The sequence below is a fragment of the Myotis brandtii genome, unplaced genomic scaffold, assembly GCF_000412655.1.
Source record: "Myotis brandtii unplaced genomic scaffold, ASM41265v1 scaffold702, whole genome shotgun sequence".
In the NCBI taxonomy this organism is placed as follows: domain Eukaryota; kingdom Metazoa; phylum Chordata; class Mammalia; order Chiroptera; family Vespertilionidae; genus Myotis; species Myotis brandtii.
The window spans coordinates 3,163,899-3,186,772 of NW_005370755.1; the positions used below are offsets into that span (position 1 = coordinate 3,163,899).

Here is a 22,874-nt window from a genome sequence, read left to right on the forward strand (position 1 = left end):
CTTCTTCTCTGTAAAAAATCAATAAAGTATATTTTAAAAAATAAAGATAAAGTTTCTTGAGTCGTGCTCTCCTTCTCAGGGACACAGCTGCGCCTTTCCCGTCTCCCTCCTCCTCCCCCAGGTGTGTTACCTTCGTCTTTCTCTCTCCTAAGCTCCAAGGGCCCTTCTTCTGCCTCTGTACCTAGTTTTCTGAGCCTACGCAGCCCAGCTGGCTCGCTTCTATTACCTCTAAACAAACTTTCTTTGATAATTTGGGGGAAGAAAATGATCTAGGCTCTTGCGCATGATAAACATTACACACAAACATTTGTAAGAAATACAGGAATATCCCAACTTCTTAGAGCTCAGCGATTCCCAAAACAAAACATTATTTGTGAGAAACTTCTAAGAACCATCACATGAGCCAGAGGAACCGAGCAACGCTGACTAGATGCCACAATCCTACTCAGTTTCTGTTCATCACAGTTATAAAAAGCATGGCTTTCTGCCTTCTAAGCACAGCAGATTGTCCCTGGGGACCAAAACCTAGGAAGAGATTAATGTCTTCTGTTGACCCCATATACGGACGGATAATGCTGGTACTTACCTTTCCCTCTGTGAGAAGTGAAATGTTTCCCGTCACTTCAGCAATGTCCCCTCTGCAGCTGCATAAAAAATATAACGACTGCTTAGCGCCCAGAAGCAGACCACACTTCACTGGCGTGCTCTCCCTCTCAGGGACACAGCTGTGCCTTTCCCGTCTCCCTCCTCCTCCCCCAGGTGTGTTACCTTCGTCTTTCTCTCTCCTAAGCTCCAAGGGCCCTTCTGCCTCTGTAACTAGTTTTCTGAGCCTATGCAGCCCAGCTGGCTCGCTTCTATTACCGCTAAACAAACTTTCTCTGATAATTCGGGGGAGGAAAATGATCTAGGCTCTTGCGCATGATCAACATTACACACAAACATTTGTGTGTAAGAAATACGGGAATATCCCAACCTCCTGGAGCTCAGCACATCCCAAAACATTATTTGTGAGAAACTTCTAAGAACCATCACATGAGCCAGAGAAACCGAGCAACGCTGACTAGATGCCACAATCCTACTCAGTTTCTGTTCATCACAATTATAAAAAGCATGGCTTTCTGCCTTCTAAGCACAGCAGATTACGTCCTGCACGTGTGGTCCTGACTATAACCTGTTACACCTGAGACCAGCTAAAAGCTTTTGTCGTCTTTCCCCTTAAACCAGTGGTTCTCAACCTTGGCTGCACATTAGAATCACCTGGGAATCTTTAAAATCCTGGTTTCTGGGCCTCATCCTCCGGAAATTCTGTTTCTTTGTTACTAATGTTGTGGCCCCACCCCATAACAAAGAAACAGAATTTCTGGAGGATGAAGCCCAGAAATCAGGATTTTAAAAAGATTCCCAAGTGATTCTAAATGTGCAGCCAAGGTTGAGAACCACTGCCTTAAACAGATGAGTCCCACCTTCTGCCATGTCTTTAACCTACCTCCTCCCCAATTAAAATTTCTGCAGCTTTTTTTTTTAAATGTCATTCTTCTAGTCATTAATATATTGACTAATGTAGCCTGTGTATAGTACCCTCCCACATTGAGCCAAGGCTGGCTTGTGTGATGTGACCAATAAAATAATGTATAAGAAAGTGTGACCTCTGAGGGTAGGTCATAAAGACATTCAGTTCATTCATATTCTTGTCAATCAATTATTGATACATTTGGATTTGAAATTTGAAATGATAGCTCTATTTTTCTCCTAATAAGTTAAGAACTTGTGCCCACTTTCACAACTTTGTCCCTCCCCACTCCTCCACCCCCCTCAAAACTCCCATAATGAATCCTAAGCTTTCAATTCTGGGTTAGGGAGATAAATTGTTTCTTAGCTATTTTTTAAAGATAACGTTTCTGTTCACTATTACTTCACATATCTCTTGCAGTATCCCCTGAGTTTATCTCTCTTGTAGAAACTATGCAGTGTGGTCTGCTAGGCACAGTAGACTGTAATAAATCATGCCTATGGAAAGAGCATAAAACAGCCACAGTTCAAGGAATATTTTTTAAAAAATAATGTTTTTATTGATTTTTAGAGAGAGGAAGGGAGATGGCTAGAGAGAAAAAGTGATGAGGGAAACATCATCAATTGTCTGCCTCCTGCACACTCCCTCCTGGAGATCGAGCCCGCAACCCAGGCATGTGCCCTGATCGGGAATCAAACCAATGACTTAGTTGATGGATTGATGCTCAACCACTGAGCCACACCGTCCAGGCAAGGAATAATTTTTAAACAAACACCTGTGTCACCAACCACCAGGTCAAGAAAAATACTTTCTCCAATAGCACCCCTCCCCCCATGCCCGTTCTAGATTGTGGCCCCATCTTACTCTCCACCAAACTGTCTCAAGCTCTTTGAGATAATCACTACCTTGTTTTGCCACTCACTGCTGGGTGAGCTTGGGTTTATGGTTTAACCTCTTGAAATTTGTTTTTCATCTATAACCTGGGGGCAGATTTGTTCCTGGAAAAGAGAGTAGCTCCCTTTTCAAAATAAATGTCCTGGATATTTGTCAGGGTCAAGCCCCAGCTCTACTACTGACCTGTGTAATTCACTCAGCCTTTCCTTCACTATTGTGTAGTAACGGTGCTGACAGTATCCACCTCTTAACGGTTGCTCTGAGGGGTAAATAGATAATAAGAGCACTTGGAACACCACCTGGAACTTAAGAAATGCTGTCTAGCCCTAGCTGCTTTGGCTCAGTGGATAGAGCATCAGCCTGCAGACTGAAGGGTCTCAGGTTCGATTTCAGTCAATGGCACATGCCTGGGTTGCATGCTCAATCCCCAGTAGGGGGCGTGCAGGAAGCAGCAGATCAAAGATTCTCTTTCATCATTGATGTTTCTATCTTTCCTCTCTCCCTTCCTCTCTGAAATCAATAAAAAATATATTTTAAAAAAAGGAAATGCTGTTTATAAAAAATGCTGATTATTTTCATAATGCTTTTGTGTATATGATGGCATGGAAGGTACTGGAGGATATTAATGTATGGAAATTTCCATAAAAAGTAGTAAGTGTATATTTATGGAAGAGTTTATTTCAGTTTCCGAATAGGTAGCCAAAATGTTTCTGAGTTCCTACACCCTAACACCTACTCTTTTTCCCACACTCCACTTTTTACCAATAAACAAAAGGATATATTAAGACTTTTCTGGAACTAACATGGCATTTTTTTTTACTTTTTTTATTAAAATAAAATTTATGAAACATAACTTTTACCATTTTAACCATTTTACAGTGTACAAGCCAGTGATTGTAAGTATATTCACATTATCTAGTCCTGCCATCACACTATCTAGTTGCAGAACATTTTCATTATCCCACAAAGAATCTCCATCCCCAGTAAGCAGTTACTCTCTATTCCTCAGCCCCTGATAACAATCTACGTTCTCTTTCTATTGGTTTGCCTATTCTGGACATTTCATATGAATGGAATCATGTGATATGTGCCTGACTTCTTTCACTTGGCACAATGTTTCTAAGGTTCATGTTGTAGAATGTGTGAGTACTTCCCTTTTTATGGTCAAATAATCCTCTAGTGAATGAATAGACCACATTCTGTTTACTCGTTCATCCATTGATGGACATTTGGGTTGGTTCCACTTTGGAGCTACAATGAATAATGGTGCTATGAACATTTTTGTACAAGTTTGTATGTGAACATGCTTCAGTTCTGGCTGTGTACCTAGGGGTAGCATCGCAGGGCCCTATGGAAATAGGGGTTAACTTTCTGAAGAACCACCAAACTTTTTCACAGCAGCTGCAGCATTTTACATTCCCCCTCAGCAACGTATGAGGGTTCCAACTTCTCCACCAAAGTAGCACGTTTTGGAGTGAAATACCGTACAGCTTTTCTGCTCTTGGATCAGCATCTTACAGCTGATGCTGGATTATACATATCAGCAGGTCTTATTGTGAAGTCCTGCCCAGCAGTCTCCTGGCAGAGGCAATGTTCCCTTTGGCTGGTTCCAAGGTACCCTGATGCAAAGAGATGGCCAAGGGGTAATCCCTTAGCCTTTGATGTATTATTTGCAAGGGGAGCCTGCTGTGGTAGGTAGCCTGGAGGAAAGGTGATGCCAGCCTCAGCAGCTGCAGGATGCTGACCACCACCCCACACTAGGCACCTTCCTCAGCCTCCAAATAATACTAATTGCAAGTCTTTGGAAGCTCCACTCAGTGCTATGTTAGAGATGAAGTTGCCTCCTGAGATTGTTAAAAAACCTGTCTCTAAACACTACATAGGAATTCAAGGAAATGTAAAACATGTTTTAATATCTTACCTGAATTCTACTGAGGATTGTTATTTAAAAAGTTTCCCATTTTGGGCTTTCAACTGAAGCATTGATTCTCTGGCACTTTTATTACTTAAAATATTCTCTTTGTAATTTATATAGATTTTTGTTTGCAATCCCAATGGGATCTTTTAATGAGGACATGGAATGGGACCATGTGGCAGTGATAATAGCATGAGCATCACATACGCTCTAAAAAGAACTTTTTCAAAAAAAAAAAAAAAAGAACTTTTTCAGTCTGAAAACCCTATGGCAGTGCCAGGTTGTCTTTGTGCTGCTTCTGCTTTATTAGCCTTTATGATAATGTTTAAATGTTCCCAAACTGAGACATCCCAAGAGTGGGTGTTTTCTTTTGTTTTGTTTTTTTTAATGGTTGGAACGTATCCCCTGAAAATGTTTTTTCAGTTGTAGCCTGCCACTTTCTCTACCACAGTAAGAGGAATTTACTGAATGGGAAGCGATTTCGGCACTTAAATGTGTGGATGTGATGTTTCTTTTTTCTTTTTTCTTTTTTTAAAATATATTTTATTGATTTTTTACAGAGAGGAAGGGAGAGGAATAGAGTTAGAAACATCGATCAGCTGCCTCCTGCACATCTCCTACTGGGGATGTGCCCGCAACCCAGGTACATGCCCTTGACCGGAATCAAACCTGGGACCTATCAGTCTGCAGGCCGGCGCTCTATCCACTGAGCCAAACCGGTTTCGGCAAGATGTGATGTTTCTTAATCACTTTAAGAGTTATCACCGAAACCGGTTTGGCTCAGTGGATAGAGATCCCCAGTAGGAGGTGTGCGGGAGGCAGCTGATGGATGTTTCTCTCTCATCCATGTTTCTAACTCTCTATCTCTCTCCCTTCCTCTCTGTAAAAAATCAATAAAATATATTTTTTAAAAAAAAGTTATGTACAACTAGAAATGGAATAGAATTTCCAATGGAAGTATCTACACTAATAAAAGAGAAACATGCAAATTAGTGTCACTCCACTATGCCCACCGGCCAATCAGAGCGACTATGCAAATTAACCCAACAAAGATGGCAGTTAATTTGCATATGTAGGCGAGGAGCGAAGAGTGAAGGCTCTGGCAGGAGTGAAGACTGAAGAGGCTTGGCTTCTCCACTGCAGCCGGACCAAAGGCCTGGGTCCCGGGTGCCAGAGGAAAACTGGTGCCAGCAGCCAGGGGAAGGAAGGCCTATTGCGCGAATCTTCGTGCAATGGGCTTCTAATCTATATAATAAAAGCCCAGCAACCGTTATGGCGGAACAACCAGAACGATCGGTTGCCATGATGAGCACTGACCATCAGGGGGCAGATGTTCAACACAGGAGCTTCCCCTGGTGGTCAGTGTGCTCCCACATGGGGAGTGCCATTCAGTCAGAAGCCAGGCTCATGGCTGGTGAGCACAGTGGGAGCCTCTCCCACCTCTGCAGAAGCGCTAAGCAGCAGTGAGCTGAGTGGTAAGGAGCCTGCCGCTAAGGAGCAGTTAACTGAGCGGTAAGGAGTGAGCAGGCGGGCAGTAAGGAGCAAGGGGTCCCAGACTGCAAGGACTGAAAGGAGAAAATTAATACCTGGGTGCATTAGAGGGAAACCACAAAAAAAAACAAAGGCAGAGAACATCTTAAAAATAGTCAGAAGAAAACCAGCAGACAGACATCCCCTTAGAGATCCCAGACGGCAAGAGTGTGCAGGCCGGGCTGAGGGACACTCCCTTCCCCCCAGTGCACAAATTTTGTGCACCGGGCCTCTAGTCTATCTATATATATAAAAGGCTAAGTGTTCATCCATCTGACCAACCAGTAGCTATGACACACACTGACCACTATGGGAAGACGCTCAATGCAGGAGCTGCCATGATGCACACTGGCCATTTAAAAATCAATGGCACCATGGACCTGGGGCCAACAAACCAGGCCCCACCACCACCCCAGAGTGATACCCCACCAAATCACAGCCAACGCTGGCAAGGCCCCATGGTGCAAAATGTGGCCCACAGCCCAGCCCAGCCTGGAAATGGTTGCTGTGGCACTGGGTAATGACATCACCTAGCAACACCTGGCTTCCTCTCCCTAGCGACTAGCCTCCTTAGAGTTTCTTCAGCCCAGGAGCCCTACTTGCTTTATAATCAGGTGCAGACATTTTACATTTTAACCAAATGTTTGTGAAGCATTTTCACATGCCTCATCTCATTTGATCCTCACAGAGGTCCATCCTGGAATAGGTAAATAGGAGACTCAGTTCAGTAGAATCCTATTTTCTTTTCATTAGCTGGAAAATGGAGGTTTAGAAAGTTTAGAAACTTGACTCGACTGAAAAGAAGTAAGAAATGGTGGAACTTGAAAATGACTTCAGGTTTTCTCACTGTGCAGAATGTAGTCAAACACTGCTGCAGTTAAATATTTTACCCTTTTTCTCCCTGCGTGATCTACAATAATAATCTGCTTTGTGTTGATATTTACTGCTGTGTCGCTGACAATTACCTGAAAGAGAAGTTGGGTTGCTTCACTGGGCTGGAAAAAGTTAAATCAGAAAGCAGGTCTAATTAAGCAAGTTTATCTATATATATAAAAGACTAAGTTGACTCAAACACGTGTGATACATATAAAGCTCTCGCTGGCACCAATCACATGTGTTTCAACCTGTCATTTTTGGTTGTGAATTTGGTTGATACTCTATTATAAAGGGTGAATAGCAATATAAAAATATTTCTTCTAATTAGTTTCCTTTCAATGTGCACGAATCCATGCACCGGGACACTAGTAGTCTTTATAAAATAAGACCATAAAACCTACCCCCAATGAGATGCTAACCATCAAAGCATTTATAAACAAAATCAACTCAAATGTAAATTTGCTTTTTAAAACAAAGAAACCTGAGGAAATCTCTTTCTATAGAGTCTTAATATTCATTGCCAGATTATTCATTAAAATATTTTCCTACATTGCATAGTAGCATATAAAATGTATTTTCATGTCTTTTATTTTATGTGTTAATACTTTACTAATTAATAATCAACTATTCCCAGTGCCACTATTAGTCTGAGTGCCAGGTTTAATCTCAGAGTTTTGTTGTTTCCCCAAAGTTAAACTGAAAAGGAACTGGCTTTTGCAGACCACAACTAAGCAAACTTTGTTCAGCTGGGGACCCTAAAACTGTGGCTGACACAAATGCAGACAAGTTGGATTGAGGTAATTACACCATGGGGTTTCCCTAGGACAAAACTCCTTCATGCTGTACTATTCAAGTAGCTTCTGCATCTGTCACCTTTGCACTCCCCTTGCAGGTAATCTCTGGGGAGGGAAGAATTATAATTAGAAAAAAGCAACTAGAGGTTGTTTCGACTTTACTTCTGAAGAACTAGCTAGCAAGTTGGATGAATATTTACGTCCACTTAAATGTGGTAAAGTGGAAAATAAAAAAGTTTCTCCACTGCTGAGGAGATGAAATGACAGGAATGAATCTGTGCTTTTGTAGCGATTTAGAAACTCTTGCACTGAAATCACCAAGAATCAGAGAACTGAACACAAAGGTTTTTAAATGTTGCTGAACTGAAAAGAAAAAGAACATCCATAAGAATTATGTTCCCCAAAACGTCTTTATATAAAAGAGAAGCCATGACGTTCAAGTTGTGGAATGTAAATCTTTTATTAAACAGTTGTCTTTCCACAGTAGTAAAGCTTTGGCATGTACAGTATAAAAAATAATCACCAACCATTATTAAACCAAATTCCTCTTATCAACTGCATACTAAGTGTCTTCAATGCAATTTTTTTCCATATAAAAATACTGGGGAAAAATTGATAAATAACAGGTAAGAGAAAAATATTTCTAGGTAATTACTAGAATCATTTGGAAAAAGTGAGCACTGTGGATATTTTAAATGTCACAGTAACAGGGACATGCCGTTCCTACAATATCGCGGGCCAGACAGTTAAGTGGAAGCAGAAGTGTTTGGGTAACTTTCCCACTTAAAGTTTTGGTAATATCATTTCAGTACATTCTGCATCTGGGTTGGTGTATGCGCTTCCCTGCGGATCCCAAACCAAGTCACAAGTTAGAATCATCTCATTAAAAATACTGAGCGGTGTTGAACACTTTGGAGCAGTACAAGCAAGGAACTGCCCCCTTTTACTAGAAAAGTTTCAAAACACTCCCAGGGTGATGCTTGGAGAAGCTGTGGGCTGAGCTGAAGCTGGAGAAGTTACTCTCCAGAGCAAAGGGCTTAAGAAAGAAACAAACACTCTAGGATGGGGTCTGCTAATGTTGCTCCAGTTGGGATGGGCCGTGGCAGAGATCCACGCGTGGTTTTCTGGGCTGGAAATATTACTCCCGGGAATCTTCTCTGTCAGCCTGTACATCTAAAGGCATGAAGCACTCAATTGGGCAGTTGACATTCTGTTAAAATGGAAGACAAAGAAAAATTAGCAGCAAATACTGCAAAGTGTACAGAAAAAAGAGGGGGGCCTTCTATGGCAATTACTTCCAGATAGAATATTTCTAGCTTTAAGAACCTAGCAATAGCCCGACTGGTGTGGCTCAGTGGTTGAGTGTCAACCTATGAACCAGGAGGTCATGGTTCGATTCCCCGTCAGGGCACATGCTCGGGTTGTGATCTTGATCCCCAGTGGGGTATGTGCAGGAGGCAGCTGATCAATGATTCTCTCTCATCATTGATATTTCTACCTCTCTCTCCCTCTCCCTTCCTCTCTGAAATCATTAAAAAATATATTTAAAAAAAGAGAACCTAGCAACAAACTCAATAAACTGAGTAAAAGGTAATGTTCAAGAGGTTATCCATTAGAACCAAAATTATGTTATAGGATACAGTACTCAAGTTATTTAAAGGTTATTTTTAAAAAAATATATTTTATTGATTTTTTACAGAGAGGAAGGGAGAGGGATAGAGAGTTAGAAACGTCGATGACAGAGAAACATCGATCAGCTGCCCCCTGCACGCCTCCTACTGGGGATGTGCCCACAACCAAGGTACATGCCCTTGACCGGAATCAAACCTGGGACCCTTCAGTCCCCAGGCCGACGCTCTATCCACTGAGCCAAACCGGTCAGGGCTATTTTGTTTTGTTTTTAAAATAGGTTCATTCAAAAGAAAAGTACCCATGGAAAGAGAATCCCTACTATGTGACCAATTGCACTTAGGGGAGAAATGCTCATGCAAATGTACTCACAGTGTTTGAGTTCTGATGGTATCTCGGAGGATACTGGTTGTAGGAGTGACCAGTAGCGCCTTCGTGGCCGGGTTCAGCGCCTGGTCTGCGGCAGTTGTCACAGCGCCAGCCCTGAGAGCAGAGGCGTGCGGTCAGATGGGGTTACGAGAAGAGCAGCACATCACAGGTTTAGCGCGTGGGTTACAAAAGAAGGTCAGCTCTTCATTGGCAAAATATAAGCAGTTTAGTCACAAAGGACACTTTGATGATGATTTCATGAATTTATAACCTTTGTAGAATATACTTAGGCTGATTCCTCAAGAGAAAAGGTGAAGGAAGGGGCACTGTCTTAGATCTGGGGTGTTATTCAACATACTTAACAACAATATCAAAGGGGCACCTGTTCTTTAGATTGGAGCTGGAGGCCGCGTGCTACCCAACCTTAATAGGTTAGGTGCCAAAGAAGAGAGAACAGCCTGAGGATACTGGGTGTGGGAGGGGCCGAGGCTGCCACAAAAGGGGAGGACTGGAAAGGGTATCACCCAGGCAGCTATGTGCCAACAGGAAATGAGGTGCTTCAACATTTCATAGGGGGTACTGCCACACTCGTACGTACAGCATGCACACAAGGAGCTCAATCCTGAATCATCTTCTCCCGATCTTATCTAAGTTGCAGAGAGCCTTACCCGCTGGCCCCCAAAGCATGTGCAGGAACAAATAGCACCGAGATATTCCTTCTGCCACTGTTCTCCGACGTGGTACGTCTTCCCATCATCGTAGCACGTCGTCTCATCTACATGAAGACACAAGTCAGAAGTGCGTGTAAGACTGAGAGCAATCAGACAGACGGGACCCCCGGTGTGGGGATGGCTTCTGTTCCCACCTAAATTTGCATCATCACAACCAAAATAGAGAAACTGCTGTACGGACCATAGGGCAGCATTTCCAAAAACTTGATCTAATAAACTGAGAAGATAGAGATTATATTTTAAAAGTTGAGTCTAAAGACCCGTAAAGCTTTCTGATAACTTTTCACTGCAGTTTATGGTCAAAATGCTCAGGATGGAAAAGTGCTAAAGTGCCTATAATAACATTAAATCATGGCTCATTTTTGAAGCTTGTCTCTGCCTTCCCAAATCACAAGATGAATAAACCCACTGTCCATTCCTCAGGGAGGCTGAACAACTCCACTCGTGCCCATGAATGAGAGCGGCAGCTCAGTAATGAGTGTGGGAGTGCTTGACAAGACCCTAAAAATGATCTGTGGCAACGTACGAGGATCACACTTGAATTCTCCTTTTCCGTTTCCAAGACACGTGCAGCTCATCATCTGGCCGTTTTCTCCCTGCCGATCCCACTTCTCTCCAATCTTGTAGTTTACACCATTGTCGTGGCACCACTCTGTGGGGCAGGGGGTCAGGCAAAGAGTTAGTGGCGGGTTCTGACTCACAAGACAGTGACTGCACTGGGACATGTCACACACACATCTGGAAGGAATGGTAAGGAAGGTTAAAGGTCATCATGCCTAAGACAAACCATTTTTTTTTGGGGGGGGGGGCTGGATTTTAAAATATTACCTTTACCATTTAACATTTTCTAGGCTCTTTTAAGATTCAATGTATTCCACCATAATCACATCACAAGAACAGTCAGTGACCTTCATTTGAATTCTCATTATTAAGGTAAAACTAAAGTAGGATTTGAGTATTTTAGGAGTAGAAAATCACTTTGGATTTGCAGAGATCCTGGATACAAAGTAGCTCCATTAACCAAATAACCCCCACAAAGATCAGCAGGTTTCTATATGCCACAATGTGTGTCTTGTAAATGAGAAGAGAAAAAGAATAAATCTGTGTATCAAAACAAAAGCAAACAAAATGATAAGGCATTGGTTACTATCCCTAATAATAAGACCGGTTTTAAGGAGAGCTAACAGTTATATATCTTTAATACTACACATAAAAGCTAACTTTTTCATCCCCACAGTTCATACTGAAACAAAACACATTTCAGAAGTTTGTAAAACAATATATTACTTCCATTCTATCAATGTCATTCCTTACACTCTAAGTTAATCAACAGTTAAGACATCTAAGCAAAGAATATGTCATTTGAGGCAAAAAATATGTCATTTGAGCCACATAAATCAAATTATAGCTCTTCTCCCAAAATTGTACCTAACGTTTATATAGGCAATAAATATATAAACTTAAAAATAGTTCAGTTGCATAAATGAAAAACCGCCTAATTGATGCCAAATGTTAAAAATGCCAACTCTTCCCTGGCTGGTTTGGCTCAATGGATAGAGCATCAGCCTCTGGACTGAAGGGTCCCAGGTTTGGTTCCAGCCAAGGGCACATGCCTGGGTTGCGGGCTCGGTTCCCAGTGGGGGGCGTGCGGGAGGCAGCCAATCAATGATTCCCTCTCATCATTGATGTTTCTATCTCTCTTCCTCTCTAAAAATCAATAAAATATACTTTAAAAACTATGGCAACTCCTAAACATGATGACACCTCTGTTGCTCTTTCCATTTTCAGACGGTCAAGCATAGTTGTCTGCAGTGAAAAAATCAGTCATTTTATGCTTCAGTCTGAATTAAACCATTTCATGTACACAAATTAAGTAAAATACTTTGGAAAAAAATCTATTATGTTTTATTTCTCCAAATATGATTTCTGGATATATGTCTATACAAGGTTTGTTTATAAGGCATAATGATGAACACCAACAAAAATGAATCAATTATCAATAATACATCCCCTAAAAACAAAGCATAAATAAAAGGTTAATAAATTCTACTACTGAGTCTCAAAATATAATAATTCCTCATATCATTTTAACCAAAACATAATTCATATATTACCATCTCTTTATAAGTTGAAAATTAAATAAATTTTAATTGAAGATTCTTAATTATCTACACATTATCTGTACTCCCTGCATTACTTAGAAAGATTCAAACTACTTGGTATGCATCTGTTTGTGTGATATGAGAGAATGTGTGTGTATATACTCTGATACGAGTTTGTTTGGTTTGTGTTGAGATGGTGTTGCCCTAGTCAGTGGTAGGCAAACTGCGGCTCGCAAGCCACATGCGGCTCTTTGGCCCCTTGAGTGTGGCTCTTCCACAAAATACCACATGAGGGCGCGCATGTTCACTGCGATTGAAACTTCGTGGCCCATGCGCAGAAGTTGGTATTTTGTGGAAGAGCCACACTCAAAGGGCCAAAGAGCCACATGTGGCTCGCGAGCCGCAGTTTGCCGACCACTGCCCTAGATGGTTTGGCTCAGTGGACAGAGCATTGGCCTGTGGACTGAAGGGTCCCAGGTTCGATTCTGGTCAAGGGCACATGCCCGGGTTGCAGGCTCCATCCCCAGTGGGGGGCGGGGAGGAGTCAGCCAATCAATGATTCTCTCTCATCATTGATGTTTCCATCTCTCCCTCTCTGAAATAAATAAAAAAATTTTTTTTAAAAAAGAAAGAGTATTTGTGAACATATTTACCTCTGAGCTCACTCAACACTAAAGGTTAAAAAAACCTTGGGGTTTCTTTTATCTCTCATTTGACCTGGCTCCAGAGAATTTGACTTAGCTCATGTATCTTAACAGAAGAGTTTAATCATACCACCACCACAAATTTTATTTTCATTGTCATATTGGCACACTACCCTTGAAATAAGCAATATTCCACAAGTAAAATTTCCCATCATTTTTCTATGATGCAAAATGTTACTTCGAGTCAAGCAGTCTCCCCCTGTTTGCTTCATGTTTGGAAGAGCCTGGGTCTGCCAAACATGATTCCCTGGCACAGTGTGCGGATGCGTGGGGCTGGAAGAGACAAGGCAACAAGTGGATGGACAAGCAAGCTACTCACTAGACGAGTCACATCTGAAATGACCACTGCCAAAGCCTAAGCACTGGCAGGAGAGTTTAAAGCCAGACTCAGAAAACCGCTCCCACTCATCTCCAACGGCATAATGGGAAACCGTGTAGGGGTCGAAGCACGAGTCATCCGTAGGTGGGTCAACTACATGAGGAAAAGGAGGAAAAGCAATAAAAAAGACATCTTATTGGCAGTTTTGGAGGATAAGAAGAAAACTGATTATTCCACATAATGATTGAATCTGAAACAAAAGCCCCAGTAGCACTAAGAAGCACTCACCTGTCTATCAGGGCAACAGCTGCTCTAATAAACAACGCTCAAATGTTGCCAGTGGACACTTGAAAAGGCATCTTAAAGTAAACCCATCTTTTATTTTTTTCATCAGTTCTAAAAATTCATTTCTGGTAAATCTAGTCTATAGAATGGGGAACAGATCTGGACTCAATTTAAGCGAGTTAAGATGCAAAGACTGGAAACACCTCTCCATCAGTACCTGATGCCCTTAAGCTAGTTATTATATTATAGTCATCTGTAATATGGGGATAATACTCAAAACATCTCTACCTGCTCTAGATCTTGTGATGGTCACATGAGATCATGAAGTCAAAGTACTGGTCCATTACCAACACTTAGGATGTGCTCACCAAATAAAGAATAATCTCTAGAGAGCATCTTTTGTTTTTACTGCAATACTCCATTATAATGTGATCTTCACCTTTATTTTTGCAAGTTTTGCAAAATAGTGCTAAACTTGGACATTTTGTACATTATCACAATTAACTGTAGGACTGCTTTACTTTATCAATAAACTCAATTGTTCCAGATAAGAGGAAGCAATGGGATATGAATGACTTAGAAATTGGTAGTGGGGTGTCTTCACGTTGCCTAAGATCTAGATCTTTGTGTTTGGGGAAACCTTATTGTAAAGTAATTTATGCAAACAAAGCATGTTTCAAATTATTTTAAAAATTAGATAAGTTAACTTCTGTGTCTTTGCATCTCACTGTGTATGCAATCTCACTGTTTACAATGCAAAAATCAAAAGCCATAGATATTTGAAGAGCCTAATAGTTTAAAAGGCAACACCTTGGAAAAATAGTTTGGGGAGGCTAAGAAGTCTGCTTCAAAGCCAGGAGAACCTGGCTAGAATGCAGAATACCACTGCTGGGAATACGGAGGCGGAAAGAAAAATAGAAGGAACTTATAACTATGAGGGGTTTCACTCAGCCTCCTAAAAATAACCAGGCGTTAAAATTCCACCTGACTAAAGTTAGGGAGATGGAATCTTTAAAAAAAAAAAAAATGTGGAAAAGCACAAAGGTCTTCCACATGGCATTCTACTAGTAAAACCACACGAGGCAAAGGGTATGTGTTACCATGGATATATACTACAACTAGCACAAAATAACACCCCGTCCCCCCTCCTCTGCCAGATATGCAACTGTTTCATTCACATGCGTTCATACATGTAAATAGCACCATCAGATGAGGAAGGAGGCTGAAACTAAGTCAACTGACCCTAGAAATAAAGCCAGTCCTGAGCAGGGGAAGGATTTAGTCTCCCTGCTTGTAGGACACCCTCTGGCTGGAAGATTTAGGACTCAGGGTTTTGATTACTCCCTATCTTATGTTTCCTGGAGAATCTTCAGCTGCTGCAGGTTGAAGAGCCAAGGGACAGACACACTACTCGTTTAAAAGGACTTCCTGGGTGCTGCAGAGAGTCAAGGACCACTTAACCTCGACAGAGGTTTTGGATCTATGTCATCAGAAAAAAAATGGAGATAACATTGGAATAAGGGAGCCCTTGGGACAGAAATGGGCTGTGTTGGTAGCATTTTACATGAGGAACAAACACCAGCTGCCCCTAATGTCCACGGATGGGGAATTTCCTTTCATGGGTTTCGGTAGGTACTTAAAAATCACTCCAGAGGATTCCAACATGGTGACATGGAGACGGTCTGGGCAGAGAGGTCAGGGGACCTGTGCCCTGTATCAACTCAGAAAGGCACTCGCTGGCAAGGACTCAAGAGTGTCAGACGAAGGATCTGAGCTTGTGCCAGGTCTATCATTACGTCCCCGTTTGTGGCTCTAATATGTATGCGTTTTACAAAGATACTAGGAAAATACAGTGAAACCTAGTTTCTCGAATGTCTCCCATATCGAACAATTCACTTCTCAACCTGACCACCCTTTCATACTGATGCCTGTATGATCAGTCACGCATCTCCCAGGTGACAGAGGAGAGAATGTGCGAATTTGAGTCAGTTTACCACTGTTAAAATCTCAGGATATTGTGCTATGAATATTCTCGTGCTTTTTTTGCTTTTGTTGCTTATAATTATTGTTTAATTTTCACTTTCCTACTGTACATTTCTTTTCCTTTCTGTTAAATTTTCATTTACATTTCATGTCCTTTTCGTTTTTAAAGTGTTTATTTATAAACAGTACATTAGACGTGTACTGTATATAAGAAGGGTTAAAAAAGGGAATCATTTGGGGGTCTGGAACGCATTCATTCAATTGATATTATTTCCAATGGGGGAAACGAATTCAGTTCGAGAAACGAGGTTCCACTGTAATTCAATTTAAAGTTGCTCATTTACTTCATGATGTAACATTATTTCCCAAAGCTCAAGGAAACAGCAACAATGGGACAGTCAGTGGAGAAAGCACCCCCCAGAGGGGAGTCTGGCCTGAGCAGCACAGGCATTCACATACCCGAGTTGCCCACAGTGACAACCTCCTCCCGAACCTTGTGCCTCTTCTGGTCCTTCAGTGCTTCCACAATGATGTTGTAGGTGGTCCCTCTGGTGAGACCCGTCAGGGTGGCACTAGCAGAAGTTCCAGGAACTCGGAACTACCATTATTAGCACATCCAAAGTAGGGGAGAAAGCATTAGAGAGAGGAATCCATGACTTTCCCTATGCTCTTATCAATAACCCTCACTGTGTAAACAAAACAAAGGGACCCCAATAAAGCAGAGGGGCTAAAGGTCCCAAACAGCCAAGGAGAGAAATGGAACTTGGGGTGAATAACCAACACTTCTACCTGCCAGATTTTCCTGCCAAAAATCTACCCCATGTGCTCCACAGTTACCTGGGGCCCTCAATAATTCTAGAGACAGTCTCCGTTCCAGCTGCTGCAGCCGCAGGTCTGCACGAGCCCGGGAAACCCTGGCCTTGCCCCCTTTACGTAGAAGGTGGGCACTGTAGGGAGATTTATTCATCCCACAAGAGGTGGCGCCCGACCCCCACTAGAATCCTTAAGACACTTTGGAAAATCCTCCAACTCAAGTGTCTAAGCTCATAAATCTGCCACCGCTGTAGTCAGTTTTTAAAATTCTGCCACTTTCTAAAACTAAGAACACAATAAAATTGATACCAGCAAGACAAATTAAAGAACAGAAGTTTTAGTTAGAGAATCAATCACTTACAACAGCTGATATGCACAGCTTCACCTAAGTTCTTTCTCCTCAGACCTACTGTAGATAATGGGATTCTTCAAGGACAAACCATAGGACGGTATTTCAACCCTTATGGGCACAAATTTAAATTCAGGCAGAATATTTCTCTCTTTTCTAGGATTACTTCTTTGTATTACCAAGGAGCCTCAAATCAGTGAGGAAAATAGAGAGGATTTCATTCTTTTTGCTAAATAATAACTAATGACACTCCCCCCAACCCCTACCCAAAGTAGTACCACATTGAGATTAAAAAGAAAAAAAAAAATCAGGGCTAATTGAGTCACCTAAGAGGTCCTGAAAATGTTAGCCACTTGATGTGGGAGTTTTGCTCACTTCTGTTGTCTAGCTTGCTCCTTTCCCAGCTTCCCAGTCAGGAGTAAAGATAAAAATTCATTAAATACCTGTAAGGGTTCTTCATCAATGCCAACTGGATGACATGAAATTATATACTCAGAGCTTTCCTGGAATGGGGTCCAAGAGATGGTTGTCTGAGAGAGAGCCTCTTGTCCTGTAGAAGCATTTGGTTTGAGTCCCAGAACGTGAGGGTAGAGGTGATGGTCTACGTCTCCCCTGGGGACATGACCAATTTGGATCTCCTCATTTACATTCGGCGGATATGGTCCTGGCCTATGCCTTACAGGGGTGGCCGTTGTGGGCGGTGTGGTCCGCCTAAAACCATGCTCCTCAAAGATCATTTGTTGCCCAACACTGGGCTGCTGACCCGAAGTGCCAGGAAGCTGAATACCGTTTTCAGACCCAGGATTGGTGATGAAAGGGGTCTTTTGAGCTGTGGAGGGAACATCCAAGATCTCTGGTCCATGAAGATTGGGGTGTGGAAGGGTTACCAGTTGGGGAAGCTCATCTAGCCAAGAGAGGTTAGAGCCAAAAAAGCAAAGCTTGTTAATAAGCTCCCGAAGTACCAGCAGTAGTCATTATCAACTCAGGCAACAATGACTGTTTATTGATTTGATCAAAGCCCATGGAAAATTAGCAGTTCTTAGATCACAAAACACTTTTTCCAGAAAGAAATCTTAATGATTTTTCCCCCCGAAGATTCCTTTAGAGCAGGGGTGGGGAACATCTGGCCCGTGGGCCGTGTAAGGCCCGTGGGCCATGTAAGGCCCATGGAATCATTCGGTCTGGCCCTGCCAAGGCAATAGGGGTGAGTTAATTAAATGTTTGACCAAATATAACAGGCCAATTTTTTAAGTTGATAATTTTGTATGGCCCTCGAATGATGTTATATATGGCCCTTGGCAGACAAAACGTTCCCCACCCCTGCTTTAGAGTTTAAAGTGGAAAAAAGTGTTAGTATGAATTTATCATACAAAGCTTCAGACCGCTGAGCCCCATAGAAGCTGCCTCTGCTCAAATTAAGCCTAATGGAATTTAAATGTGCAGCCTTTCCCCCCTTTTGTTTTTTCATTTGAGAATTGAGTTTAAGGACTAGAATCCACGTTAATTATATCAGCATTTGAAGTATGAGAATTCCAGAGGTTTGGGTCAATGGTTTGAAATGGTAGAAATAGGTTAAAATGCATATATATTCATTTTTAAATTTCCATAAGCATAAATATAGCACTTTCTTCAAATTAAACTGAAACCGGGTGAAAAAGTAAGACATTTTGTTGGCTGGAAGTTTCAGAAATCACGTAATAAAGACAAATAGGGAATTTTCTCCCAACGTTTTTTCTTAAACATTTTTAACTTAAACACAAGGTAGAGACAAATAGCAACTGTAGCCACTTCACTTGTACATTTCCAGATCTGTTTTGAAATTTTTAAAGGTGAATAAAAGGCTTTATTTTGACTGGCTAAGAAAAGAATAAAACTGAACTAACAGATTTTGTTAGGTTATCCCTGCTATCAAAGAGCACAACATATATGCTGCGCTGTTAGAAAAAAAAAAGGTTCCATGAGAAACACATCCAAACCCGGAGAACCTTTTCACGGCAAAATTAAACATTTGTAATTAGTTTTCCCTTGACCGTCTCCAGGTTACCCAGAAGGCACTCTTTCTTTACCTGTCTTTTTTCTCCCGATCAGAGGCTCACTCTTCTGGTTGTTCTTAAGGGCAATGACTTGGATTGTGTACTCAGTTCCTGGTTCCAAACCTGAAGGAGGACAGATCATCATGTTACACCTGTGGGCTCAGCTTGTCAAGTGGAAATGGATCTTGCTGGGAATCACCCCTGGGGAGCAAGCATCCTGTGTCCTCCGCCCACTGTCCTCTTGGGAAGGTAAAATTGACTTCCTTTCCTTCTATAAACACCCAAACACTGTGCATGCGATGGCCACTAAACAATGCTCTATCAAACTTGACAGCCGAATAAGCACTTCCATGCTAAATTTTTCTGGGCATTCTTTTAGCACGTGATCTTATTTTGCTTTTTGAATTGCAAAAAATCTATCCGCATTGTGGAGTAAGCATTTGGGAGAGATCGTTGCAGATTGTATCCATGAATGTGCTTAGGCCTAATAACCAGATGGCCCTCAGCAACAGGATCAATGCAAAGTCAGAGGACAGGTAAGGGCTCTGCAGGAGAGAATGAGCAATCTTTGGGGGTCCCTAGAGGAAGTATCCAATTCAATACCTCCCATATCAGATTCTGTTTTCCTGGCCCCAAAGTTTCTTAAAAATACAGTGTCTGTTTCTGGCACCTTTGTGTTCCATAGGATTTGAAAGTCCAGACAATACCTTATACACAGTTTGAAAATATAATCTCTTGGAGAAAAATAATACCAGAGGCTTCTGATCTTTCCTACAGAAACAGACAACTCCTAGTTCCCAGGCCAGGCATTCTCTCCAATATGGGTAGTTGGGAATCAGGCCTTGAGACCTATTCTGTGAAAGTGGATAATGAGGGGCGAGGGCAGGTGGTACCTAGGCAATTCCTGCAAGATCAGCTGATCTTGAGGGAGTGGAGTGAGAGAAGAGGCTTAAATGAGCTAGCTTGCCTTGAACAATGTATTTTTCTAGGACTGACAAGTATCTGGCAAACGCAGAGCAAATAAAAAGATGGTAAGCCATTAGGTCAGTATTGAAATTACTTCCTTCTCATGAGGGGCGAGGGCAGGTGGTACCCTGGCAATTCCTGCAAGATCAGCTGATCTTGAGGGAGTGGAGTGAGAGAAGAGGCTTAAATGAGCTAGCTTGCCTTGAACAATGTATTTTTCTAGGACTGACAAGTATCTGGCAAACGCAGAGCAAATAAAAAGATGGTAAGCCATTAGGTCAGTATTGAAATTACTTCCTTCTCATGGACTCATGTCTTTTGGGATGTATTGAGCTCTACAGCTCCTACACAGAGAATGCTCTTTGGGCTTCTTGTTCTCATGGTGTAGCATCGAAGACACAGTTGGAGTCTGCTAGGCACTTTCTGTCCTAGGGAGTAAGGAGAGAACGACAGCATGGAAGCAGCAATACCAGTAATAGTAGCCTCTGTGACACCAGGGCGGGGCCGAGGGACCACTTCTCTGGGAGGGGACCCAGGCTTCTCATACTTGATGATGTAACCAGTAATCTTGGCTCGGGGTGGCTGCCATGCTACCAGCAAGGAGTTGGGTGTGGTGGCCAGGAAATGCAGGTTGGATGGTGCATCGATGGCTAAAAGAAATCAAAATTAAGTCTCTAAGAAAATGAATAACCAAGAAAATTACTCCCACACTCTTTTCCAGCCCTTAATAACAGACTGGAGAGAATCTGGGAGTTCTGTAAACTGTATAAGGGATCCACTGTGATCTATAATACAAAAATAACAGCCTCATTTTTGTTTCTTAAGTTCACATGACTGATCACAGACAAGTCAGTGGCATTTCTTCAGTAGAAAGTATAGTTACCCGTGGAGGCGTCGATGACGACTGGGGAGCTCCGGGCGTTGTCATTCAGGGTGTACAAGTAGATCTTGTAGTCAGTGCCGGGTTGTAAACCTGGGATTTGTGAAGAGACAATTTTTATCTGATCTTGATTCACTAGGAAATTTCAACTCATCTGCAATTTTCATGGTTCCTCTACCCTCGCATGTTTATATGAACGACAGAAGTGGTTTATAGTTGAACAATACAGTTAGAGCATGGTATGGGTAATAACTGTTAATGAGCAACCTATCTCAAAAAAAAAAATCACTGATGCATACCAAGACGCTGGCTAAAATAAATTTGAGAATATAAAAATGCTATACTCTTAGAGAATGAGGGGTGAGTACCTATTGAGTGTCTTCTCTTTATCATAATTAGATGGTCTTTGGTAACTGGAATCAGAATTTTAAATCTCAAAGAGAGCTGAATTAACCTGGATATTGAAAATTCTCTGACAACAACTTTGATCTTTATAAAGTAGTGTTGTTTGATTTTTTAAATTTAATCATGCTATATCATCGATGTTAATGTTGAACCATTTTAGTTTATTTTAGTTATAAGCATTATGTTACAATTTTTTAATATAAGAAAGGGTACAATGATTAAAAATCAAAATGATGAATGGAACTTATGCCATTTCTCTGGCAAACATTAGATAAAATCAGGCATTCACAGGACAAACCAATTCTGATTATTGTTTAAAAATAAGTTTTTAAAGAACAGAGCTGGGTTATCATAAAGCTTTGGAAATAATTTAATCAGTGTAAGTGCTGGAATAACTAATGAACTAATGGATGTTGTGAGCAGCAGTGAGCAAGTGTGGTCCGCACAGCGAGTGCCCTGACCTGTGATGGTGTAGCTTCTGACATCGGGGCTGATCATTCTCTGAACTGGAGTCTGGCCATTTCCTGGTACGGCATCAACTTGGAAGCCGGTGATCGTCTCAGTCTTGGTTCTCCAGCTAATGGTGATGGTGGTCTCAGTAGCATCTGTCACACGGGCCCTTCTTGGAGGGCTGACATCTGCATGGGATCAGAGCCTGAGGTTAGTGCTCATATGGGTAAGGTTTTGATATTTTAAATGTTTCCTTATTATACAACAAATACATCCATTTCTACACATGACAGTGTAGAGAATTTCTCCAATGGCATCCAGAAACAAAGGTTGACAATAATTAGAAATATAAAAATATTCACCTTTTCTTTTCGGAAGAACTGAAAATCTTGTAAGAGATACTACCAGTGGTTCCCAAAGCTGGTTTATAGCATCTACAAATCCCTCAATAAAGGTGAAAGTTATTAATTTATTAAAATGTAAAATATGTGTAGCAGGAGTTAGAATAATTGCCAGCCAGCAATGATATATATATGCAATGCTAGTATTGTGTCATTTCCATAGGGCTTCATATTTTTTCTCTCTCAACAGATGCAATGCCATCCCTATTTTATAGACGAGAAAACATTGACACTTTATATGATTTCTGAAAGAGTATATTGGGAGTTCATTGCTATGGCAGAAAATGAGAATCTGGGCCCAACTTGGTCCAATACTACTGTACTGTTAAGATACAGTACAAAGCAGTATGTCTTCCCCAAACTCTATGAAAACAAATTCCAACAAGTAGAGCATAAACTAGTCTTCGTTCATAACACCAAAGGCACCAGTAGTTAAGTCAAAAAGATGGGCGAGCTAATCAATTCCCAGATTGGGAATCACTCCATTGTTAACTTAGTGATCTAGAAAATCATTTAGCATTCTTTAATTTTTGTTTATACAGAATGTTTTTGATACTTAAAAGTTTGATCACTCACTCTCCAAGGTAGTGACAACTCCTTGAGCTGGTCTGCTCGTCAAAGTGTCCTTAAGAGCGTAGACACTCACTTCATATTTGGTGGCCACCTAGAAAGAAGGGCACAGTAAGCTTCAGCAATCTGAAGCCCGGGGACTTTCACTGCTGCATTAGAAAGATGCCATAGTTATAAAAGAAAAGTAAATAAACTAGTAAAACCTACAGCACTATACGTTCCTAGATTAATTTCATTCCTACACTACAGGTGATCAACAACAAATTTAAATTATATGAATTTTAAAATGCCCTTAGGGGTAAAGCCCAAGTAAGCCATAACTGATATATTTATCCTAAGCTGATACAAAATGAGGAAAATGGATAT

General features: G+C 41.4%; 1 protein-coding gene across 5 annotated transcripts in view; it reads right to left on the minus strand.

The window, feature by feature from the left end:
• Positions 1 to 7,963: 7,963 nt before the first annotated feature.
• Positions 7,964 to 22,874, minus strand: part of FN1 (fibronectin 1) — a 66,227-nt gene continuing 51,316 nt past the window's right edge. For 2 of the 5 annotated variants that reach the window (XM_014529977.1, XM_014529975.1), the window contains 12 exons: positions 22,515 to 22,602; positions 21,549 to 21,725; positions 20,686 to 20,775; positions 20,273 to 20,452; positions 18,870 to 18,959; positions 17,247 to 17,707; positions 16,101 to 16,239; positions 13,374 to 13,526; positions 10,775 to 10,900; positions 10,186 to 10,292; positions 9,521 to 9,631; positions 8,294 to 8,729 (listed from right to left, as the gene is read on the minus strand). In XM_014529977.1, coding sequence (XP_014385463.1) covers positions 8,658 to 8,729; positions 9,521 to 9,631; positions 10,186 to 10,292; positions 10,775 to 10,900; positions 13,374 to 13,526; positions 16,101 to 16,239; positions 17,247 to 17,707; positions 18,870 to 18,959; positions 20,273 to 20,452; positions 20,686 to 20,775; positions 21,549 to 21,725; positions 22,515 to 22,602 — 1,794 coding nt within the window. In that variant the 3' untranslated portion in view covers positions 8,294 to 8,657. Of the gene's footprint in view, positions 8,730 to 9,520; positions 9,632 to 10,185; positions 10,293 to 10,774; positions 10,901 to 13,373; positions 13,527 to 16,100; positions 16,240 to 17,246; positions 17,708 to 18,869; positions 18,960 to 20,272; positions 20,453 to 20,685; positions 20,776 to 21,548; positions 21,726 to 22,514; positions 22,603 to 22,874 lie in introns of all 5 variants that reach the window. The other 3 variants (XM_014529980.1, XM_014529978.1, XM_014529976.1) reach the window with 3 other exon arrangements.